Source organism: Colobus angolensis, unplaced genomic scaffold (genome assembly GCF_000951035.1).
Source record: "Colobus angolensis palliatus isolate OR3802 unplaced genomic scaffold, Cang.pa_1.0 Scaffold7, whole genome shotgun sequence".
Lineage (NCBI taxonomy): Eukaryota > Metazoa > Chordata > Mammalia > Primates > Cercopithecidae > Colobus > Colobus angolensis.
Genome location: NW_012120709.1, coordinates 9,581,571 through 9,591,880, shown reverse-complemented (window position 1 = coordinate 9,591,880; position 10,310 = coordinate 9,581,571). Strand labels below are relative to the sequence as shown.

The following is a 10,310-nucleotide window of genomic DNA, read 5'->3' as shown; positions in this document are numbered from 1 at the left end:
AGAACTTAAAGTATAATAATAAAAAAAGAGAATTTGAAGAAGTATACCTTGCTCTTCTATGATCAATAAATACTTAAGAATATTTTTGAAGAGCATAAATTTGTAGAAGAGAAGTACATTCTACTCCTATATTTATGTCTGCTTTAAACACAGTAAGTAGAAAAGCAATTTGTATATCTTAGATGAAGGACACTGGGATGTAAACAAACTTGGCACAAACTTTGTTTTGTGTGTTCTAGGACTACCATCCTCTGTCCCCAGAGTTAACATATGATGAAAAAATGGCAACTCATGTGTAACTTATCACTCTTGAAAAGGACAATATCTGGGATAAAGGGAATTATAGACTAGAGTGACATGAATACACCCAACCCTGGGGAGAAGATGGAAAAAGTAAGATGGGGCAATGATTAACTCTTTTTTCCTAATTCTGACATAAACAAATTGACCTAAATAACCTTGCACAACTACCTAGAACAGCTCAAAATGTGAACCAATCATGATATAAAATTTATCACTCTTTTCAGGGGATCTAGTCAACACTCTATACTCAGACAATGCCACATAAACCATTAAAACCTAACACTAACCAGAACTCACGGAGATTTATATTTAAGGAGTCCTTCAGGACTACCGTATAGGATGAAGAATGTCAAATTGAGATGGCCCTAAAGGTTCATTTTCTCCTCCTTAAGATAGCATAGCAAGAAACTAGCTCAGCAGATCTGAGTTACCCCCAACAGAAGGACCAGAAACTGAGCTCTGCAAGACAACCCCATTCTAGCAAGGTCACTTTCTTGATTACAAAGCTTCTGTTGTTATATAGTAGCTCAGCTATTCCCTGCCCTTTATGCCCATAAGATAAATTAAGAGGATAATGTTACAAAGGCAAAGGTCCCACTACTTGAGTTCTCATAACATATCAACCAGTACTAGGCCAAGCATATCTACATGAGGGACAAGAGATCATTAAAGAATAGTGCACACTTTGTTATTTCTCTGCCTTGCCCCAGTAACACCAATTTTCTATTTAAAGTTTGCTGTGTTACCAACATACGTAGCATACATACATGTACATATATGTGCATGTCTATATATGTATATGTATACACTTTGCATGATATGCTCTTTAAGTTTCTAGGAATCGCTTTCTAATAATCCAAGACTGGGCTGGGTTCCTACGCAGAAAAGAGTTAACATAGCAATCCTGAGACTCTTTAGAAAGGGCTGTTTATAAAGTTGGCCCATAACCAGCACCTGGGAACTTAGATTTTGGGAGAGTTCCCACCATCCTCAGAACTCAAAAAAGTGGCTCACTGTGCCTAAACTGTTTGTACAAACAATATGGTTTATGCTACACCTGCTTTCCTTCAGGGAGTCTAGAATTCTGTAATGTGCTAGGGAGAGTGTGCTTACATAATCAACCCCCAGTAAACTATGGGTACTAGGTCTCTACTGAGCTTCCCTGATAAGTAACATTTTACACATATTGTCACAACTTATTGCTAAAGGAATTAAGCCCATCATGCGTGACGCTACTGCAAGAGGACTCTTGAAAGCTTGCACCTGGTTTAATTACTTTGGAAATTTTAAAAATATTTACACTCTGGAAAGTGTCAATTATTTACCTTGAGCAACCAGATCTCGTCTCAATAACGGATAAAGAACAGGTTCTACACCATCCATCTCTTGTATAATAAGGGTTTTCCCAAAACGTACTGCTAATTCAAGAGCTGTGATAAAGTTACTATCCTAATTGAATAAAAGAAAAATATTAATTCTTTTATTACTTTAATTTTATAAACATCCTTAAAGATTATGAATGAAGATATTAACAGGAATAATATGAGTGTTTAAAAATTTAATATGCATGTTAATAATTCAAATTATTAATTACTGTTTTTCTACTCATAAGTATTTGGTAATGATTTTAGTTGAATAAATTATCAAAAAAATTTCACAATTTAAATACACAAATAAGAAAAATAAGAGTTTTAACATTTTTAAAATTGTGGTTAAAAAAGAAATCCACATAACCTGAGATCTAACCTCTTTACCAATATTTAGGTGTACAGTACAGAATTGTTAACTATGAGCACAATGTTGCAAAACAGATCTCTAGAACTTTTTCATCTTGTATGACTGTAACCACTGAATAGTAACTCTGTATTTCCCCCAAAATACAAAAGCCTTTCTTCAATTTTCTACAGTAATTTCAAAACATTATAGAAACACAACTTCAAATTCTATATGCAATAAATTATTCACCTAGGTATTAATAAGAACCCCACTTTGCTTATGTTCAGAATCACACATTGAATGGGGGAAAAAAGGCAAGATGATGAATTGTAGTAAACTTTTCTTGGTGGATAGGTCTAATAATTCTGAAAAGAACCTTCAGACAAAATTCAATAATCAAGAATTTTAAGGCTTTCTAGATAGGGAAGGAGTAGTTTTAAATATCACTCCAGGCATGTGTCTGTGTGTGTATGTGTGGTGTGTGTGTATGTGTGGTGTGTGTGTATATATATGTGTGTATGTACATATATATAACAGTAACTATATAGCTACTTACATGGATATAACTATAACTAAATATATAGTACCTATATGCATATACCTATAACTATAGATATATATGTAGTTATATACTTACATGTATATAAGATATATAATATAGTTATATACTTAAATGTATATAACTATAACTTGATTTATAGTACTTATAATGTATGTAACTATATAGAGATATACAGTATAGTTACTTATATGTATATGACTGTATATCTATAACTATATGTAATATTATATATAACATTGCAAACCATAAATGATTATTAAAGTATTTTTATATATTATCTAATTTGTAATTATTCTTACCACAAAAAAATTAAGTAGATAGCCCCATTTTACAAGTAAAGTAACTTTTAGAGGTAATTTTTGAAACACCTGAAAATTATGTATGAAAATTAATCATATACTAGTCTTCCTTTAAAAAAATAATAAAAACCTAACCAAAAATAATTTCCTCTGCAAGATAAACAGGAAACTGAGAAGTCACTACCCAAAAGACTATGATTACATTTCACTGAACAAGTATCAAATCTTGGGATACATTAAAGATGTCTGTCAATGATTTAAAGAAATTGGAAATTATGAGAGGCATTCAGAGGAACTGTAAATATGCTAAAAGGCTAGAAGGCTTTTCTGAGTCTCAAAGCTAACTTAGAAGCTCCTACTTCTACAGCCTCATATACTTGTGTCATTAGTCATGACTTACTGTAAAGCTTATTTAATTGTTTCTCTAACCTACTAGACTGTCATCTTCATAAGGGAAGGAACTCACTATTAAATTCCCAGGGCTTAGATCAATACCCAGAATCAAATAAATATTCTTATCTCTGTTTTACTAAGTACAAAACTGAAGCTAAGAGTTATATCTCTCACCCCAGGTCCCACACAATAGGACCCAGTGTTTAATCTATGTTTTCTGATTATAGATTCAAAGATCTTTGCACTAAAAGAGGTCATTCCTAATCGGTATGTAAATTATAAGTAATACATACCTGCTGATTGATAACTTCTAAACGTGAGTCTTTCAAATGTGTTTTTAACCACTCTGTAGCTTGGGAAGAAGGATCTATAAGAAATGGACACACTCGACTCTAGTTCAAAAAAAAGGAAAAGCAATGTTTTTTAATGATTATAAGCTTTCATTTAAATGGAAATAGTTTTCTAGAAATTATAAATCAATTACTAAACGATCTTTTCTCTCAAGCTTTGGAGAACACAAATATACAACCATGAAAAAGAAACAAAAATACAGTTTTTAACTGCATCAGAAGCCATATTAATAAATTTTCAGTGACCAGGAGTTAATATTAGGTAATTACATTTAGCCAGAGTATAGAGAGTACAGTCCTACTTAACACAAAATAACACAGAAAATGTGTACCAACATTATGCTAAGCAAGAGCGTTAGTCTCAAGCTGATGTCATTTGCACCATTCTTTTTGGCTTTTAAAATACACAAATTATTCCCTATCTATCTATTTTATCTATCTATATATATTGTTTTTTTGAATAAAAACTATAAAGGCCATAAAAAGAAATACGAGCAAATCATTAAAATACTGCTAATTATCAATATAATTGCTTACATTTTAAGACATTAATTCTTCTAAAGCAATACATATCTAATATTACTAAAGGAGTACCCTAGAAGAGAAAATTATATGGACTGTAGGTTAAGATCTAATGAATGAACTAACAACTAAATTCATTACAGAACATCCTGCACTAATTAAATTCTAAAAAAAAAAGGAAGTTAGGCCTGGTGCGGTGGCTCAAGCCTGTAATTCCAGCACTTTGGGAGGCTGAGGCGGATGGATCACGAGGTCAATAGATCAAGACCATCCTGGCCAACACGGTGAAACCCCGTCTCTATTTAAAATACAAAAATTAGTCAGATGTGGTGGCACGCAACTATAGTCTCAGCTACTTGGGAGGCTGAGGCAGGAGAATCACTTGAACCCTGGAGGCAGAGGCTGCAGTGAGCCAAGATCGTCCCACTGAACTCCAGCCTGGCAACAGAGTGAGACTCCATCTCAAAAAAAAAAAAGGGAATTAGACACCAGTGGAAATGCCCTCCACACACAATGGTACTTAGTAGACAGAAGAAAGCCAATTACATATGTATAAAATATATATCATAAATGATAAATTTAAAAGTCATCTAACAATCATTGCTACCTAGTAAAATTTAAACCGATCTAATTTTTAAGTTTTCACATTTATTTGAAAAATGTAATAGAATTGAATAGAATAGAATAAGAATAAGAGAACATATATGAAAGTCAGAGTAAGATGAACACTTACAATGGGGTACAGCAATCCCCCTTATCAATAATTTCCTTTCATAGTTTCAGTTACCCATGGTCAACCACAGTCCAAAAATAGGTGAGTACAGTAAAATACGTTATTTTGACAGGCAGAAAGAAAAACTACATTCACTTAACTTTTATTACAGTATACTGTTATAGTTGTTCTATTTTATCATTGTTGTTGTTAATCTCTTACTGTGTATAACTTATACATTGAACTTTATTATAGTATGTATGTTTAGAAAAAAACATAGTATGTATGTATATATATGCATGTATGTATAACACAGTATGTATGTGTGTTATAAAAATGTATAACCCTGTGTGTATATATATATGTGTGTGTGTGTGTGTGTATATATATATATATGGGTTCAGGCATCCGCTGAGGGTCTTGGAACACATCCCCAGGAGAAAAGGGGGGAACACTGTATATCTAATAAGAGCATACATGTTATCTCAGTGGCACACCAAGAGGGAGGGAGATAGTGGGGATTATCTGCCCTGTGGACGAATAGTTTTATATCACCAATGTTGTTTAGAATTGCTAGCACATGGTGATAATAAAGAGATGAACGACTTTAAAACAGCTTTATTAGTATTTTAAAATTCTCCACAAACAAGGTACTTGTTGTCACTTGTACCCACAGTAGACTGCTCCTATCATACCTCCTGCCATGTTACACTGTATGATCATCACCCAGCATCTACTACCAGAGGTTTCACTTACTGCTCCATCATGTAAATGTACTACTCGAAGCACAATGATGTGGTTAGCAAATAGCCTGTGAAGTGTTACCATGGCACTGCACCTAGGTTTTTGATCTAATTTTATGCTAGCATTCAATAGCAAATATTTCACAATTCTGCATTTTGCCTAACTACAAAAGTAATTATTTTAAATTTTTAAAAAGTTCTTACCCATGATTTCAAACCAATGATCTGATGCAGTTAAATGAAAATAAGAAAGGTAATGTTTCAAAATGTTTTTAGCAAAGAAAACATGCTTAAGTTTTTCAAAGGGTACTTACAAGTTTGTTGTCGCCTTATTCATATGTGTCCAGACAGATTTAGATAACATTTCTATGGCACATTTTATCTCTGTATTCCATGATTAAATATAGTTAAATTCTACAACTATACTCAATCCAAAAATGTTGACCTTTCATTCATTTATTCATTTGTTCATTAATTCATCTATATGTTGGATAACAACTATAGTAAGATAGTACAAGGAGTACAGAAATCAATAAAAAACATTTCCTTAACCTCAATAACTTTACATGTAATAAAGACACAAAAATAAAAATTTCATCATCAAAAGGTGCACAAGTTGCTACTGAAGGATGATAGGTGAAGTTATGGCTAGAAAACAATTCAAGTCAAACTAAGCCAAGAGAGATTAGCTAGGCAAAGAAGTGAAGAAAGAAAAACATTTCAGGCAAAAACAACAGCATGATATAGAGGGGAATAAAAAAGTTTGGAATATTTGGAAAACTTACAGCACTCTGGTGTAGCTAGAGAAAAATAAGTATGGGCAAAGATGATGCATATAAAATGGCAGGAGTAATCTGGAGTCTGTCTGATCATGATCAGCTTTTTATGCCATGTCTAAGGATAATGAAATTTTTATACTGCAGGCAATGGGAAATCACTAAAATACATTAATTGAGGCAATATTATGATCGGATTAATGTTTTAGAAAATCACTCCAACAACAGTAAAGGAAGTGGTACTGGAAACAAGGAACCAGCTGGTATAATGACATATTTATCCAGACACAAAATGATGAAAGCATAAATGAAGTCACTAGCAGCAGATGTGATTAAAACAGGATGAATTCATGAGACATTTGAGAAATAGATTTGACAAGATTAGTTGAATAATTAATTGAATGAAAAATTAAAGAGGCATAGTAAGAATGATGTACGGGGTTGTAGCTTGCATTACCAAGAAAAGACTGTGATATCTCTGGTGGTAGAAAATAAGAGAAGCAGCTTCTAGGGAGTGAGAGGGGAAGAAAAATGAGTTTTATAGTAGAGAGCTACCTTGCCTACCCTGCATGTCCCACTAAATGTATTTCTGATGGATTATCAATATGAGCAGATGATCTAAGTTAACCAATCAGAATCCTTCTGGGAGACTGGCGTATTATCTGTGGTGCAGAGGGAGTGAATGACACATCTTTAGTCTGGAAACATAAAATCTAATAAAGGGAAACACGGAGTCACCAAAGGTCAAGGCTAACAAAGGGTAAAGAGAACCTATCTGAGAATGAACCCATCTCATAAAATGAAGGTAGAGATCTCCTGGTAAAAATTACTTTAATTCAGAAGCTCACCCCAACCTTTTAGGCATCTCAGGTATTTAAAATCATAAATTGCTAGTTTTTTCCTTTAAACGTGCTACAATTGGCCACTGGAAGATTCTTAACTTAAAGAAAATAAACAATGGTGAATTCAGTTAAAGGATGATAAATTTTGAGCTGCCTAGGAAGCTCAGGTAAAAATATCTAACAGGTAGTTAGAGCTATAGGTCAATAGTTCAGAAGACAGGTTAAAAACTCAAGATACACAATCTCTATTTAAATTCTTCTCTCCTTGGAGGAAAAAAAGATTGGGCAAAGGATATTTTTGAAAGAGATAATTTTTAAAACACCTAGTATACTCTATAATGTTATGTCTATTTTTAATACTTATAAATGGGATAAAAGCAAAAACATTTTATAAATGAAATTAAGCCTATCTCTTGATTCACTAAGGAGAGTTACATTAACAAGAATAATATAAAATAAGTAAGGTTAAACACACACACACACACACACACACACACACTTCTATGAGAAGTGTATAGACAGGAGCTAGACGGCCTGGGTTTGAATCCTGGCTCTACCACTTGACAGCCATGTGACCTTAGGTAAGTGAATTAACTCTTCTGTGCCTCAATTTCCTTATCTATAAAGGGGATAACACATGTATCTAATAGATTGGGTTGATTGGAGAATTATATGAGTTATGTGTTTAAGTGCTTTACCTATTATTAAATAGTAATATATGCACAACATGATAAGTACTACACAAGTATTGATTATTATTATTACTTATGTGAGGATTGAAAAACTTTTTCCTATGTGGGGAAGTTAACTTTGAAGTTATAAATTTTACCATCATAATTTTATATTCTTAGACTAGTATCACATTAGTTTGCATTTCCTTAGCATATACCAAAAGGCAGTAAGAAAAAAATCACAGAAATTTTGAGTTAAAACCAATTTGACACTGAACTGTCTATAACAATAAAACACAAACATTCAACAGATGTCTTCACAAGAAAAACCCATATAAAATCTGATATTTAAATTAGTCATCTTCTCCACCTCCTTTCTGGATGCTTTTCACTCACACCTTCTCCATAGTTTCTAATAGCCTTATACTTTCCATTATCCACTGAGTTGACCAATATTAGATCATATAATTTATCACCCAAACCATGACACTGTTGAAAGTGAAAGGAAAACTATTAATAATTGTATCAGGACAAGTGCAAACCATAGACCAAGCAATCCAGGATATATGATCACTATGGTCAAATTTTTCCCTGTCCCTCAAAGACATAGGTCATATGAGCTTTCTGCCAACATAGTAAAACTAATTCCTGTGGTAAGACCAAAGGTATAAAAGGATTTGACTAATTACTCTCTCTGGCAATACATGAACTTCAATAGCTAGCTTAACCTAAATATGACAATTTTAAGCATCTTTGTAAGACCAATAAAAGAATAGTTTTAGACACAAAAGCCTTTCTTAGCATCAATGAAATTGTTGAGTAATCACTGGCCTCAGGGAACGCCTCCTCCACTGAGAGGGAGAACCTCAGAAAAGCTTTAGCATTGTTGTGTGTGTGTGTGTGTGTGTGTGTGTGTGTGTGTGTGTGTGTATGTGCGTTTTGAGAAGTCTCACTCTGTCACCCAGGCTGGAGCATGCAGTGACATGATCTCGGCTCACTGCAACTTCTGCCTCCCGGGTTCAGGCGATTCTCCCGCCTCAACCTTCTGAGTAGCTGGAGCTACAGGTGCATGCCACAATGCCTAGCTAATTTTTATATTTCTAGTAGAGACCATGTTGGCCATACCAACGTGGTCTCGAACTTCTGACTGGTCTCGAACTTCTGACCTCAGATGATCCATCCACCTCGGCCTCCCAAAGTGCTGGGATTACAAGCATGAGCCACTATGCCAGGCCAGCTTTAGCACAGTTAATAGGATGTATTATACCTCTGAATCACAAATGCATCTTACTTATCATGTCTAGCCATCTTTTCCCAGAAGCCCAACTAATATATATTTAGAGATTTAATTTTACATACATGGTGATGTTAATGAGTTGATGTCACAGATTATATGCTATCCAATCACACCCTTAAACTACAACTAATTTGAAATCTAGTACACCTTAAAACTGAGATGGAGTGTTGACCATAATGACAAATTCATTTCAACAAAATAACTAATTACTCTAAGAAATGTTTCCAATGATTTTTCTTTTGTCATATAAATGCAAGTAATTATCTAAAAGGAGCTTAGCAATGTTAAATACAAAGTAAATTTAGGCTTATTATTAATTTCAAAAGCAATTTCCCATATCCATCATGAAAGACAATTCAGAATACAAACTAAGCATTTTCAATTAACATCAGTAAAAAAATTATTCTGATAAACATATTTTGTCTACAGACTTACCACCCTCCCCTTGTTTCTTATGGAATAGAAAAGAATTCTTAAACTTTTTTTTTTTTTTTTTGCAATGAATTGCTTTCTTGGATTATTGAAACAGGAAAAAGAGGTGGCTATGAAACCTTAGGGAGGGAATAATAAATATAATAAAAAGCACATAGTTTGCCAAAATGCAATACATTTACTTATATAAGTATTTAGAGTTTCATATTTGTGATTCCATTGTGAAAATAATAAAAAAATTTTTTTAAAGTAAATTTAAAAACAGGCAAAATCAAATTAAAAGAAGGCAAAACTATTCAATTAGTGGTCAGCAAATTCTCTACTGGTAAGTTACCAATATAGTGAGCTGAAGCATAGTCAGCTGATTAATAAGTCTAATAAAACAGAACAAATGATCAAGTAATGAACAGCACCTAAAATATGAATCTTATAATAAAGTTTATGCTACATAAAGAGGAGCGTGTTTAATGTTCATGCTTTCTTTGAGACTATGGAGTTAAAAAATAAGAATAAGGAAATAGTGTGTAGGCAGAGAGAAGGATTACAAAGAGGAAAAGGAATACTAATACTTATTATGAAATATAAACTATTGACAGAAAGAATAGAAAAATCACTTTATCAAGAAGTAAAAATTATCTTCCAAGTTCCACATCAGAAAAGTAAACCAAGTTAATGGGAAAAATCAAACTTTA

The 10,310-nt window shown here is 33.1% G+C and overlaps 1 protein-coding gene across 1 annotated transcript in view; it reads right to left on the bottom strand.

The window, feature by feature from the left end:
- The window catches only part of DYNC2H1 (dynein, cytoplasmic 2, heavy chain 1), a 377,952-nt gene that overhangs the window by 238,163 nt on the left and 129,479 nt on the right, over positions 1-10,310 (bottom strand). Inside the window, exons 62-65 of the mRNA XM_011927022.1 lie at positions 8,286-8,329; positions 5,805-5,825; positions 3,567-3,665; positions 1,629-1,752 (exon numbers count right to left, since the gene is read on the bottom strand). Coding sequence (XP_011782412.1) covers positions 1,629-1,752; positions 3,567-3,665; positions 5,805-5,825; positions 8,286-8,329 — 288 coding nt within the window. The remainder of the gene's footprint in view (positions 1-1,628; positions 1,753-3,566; positions 3,666-5,804; positions 5,826-8,285; positions 8,330-10,310) is intronic.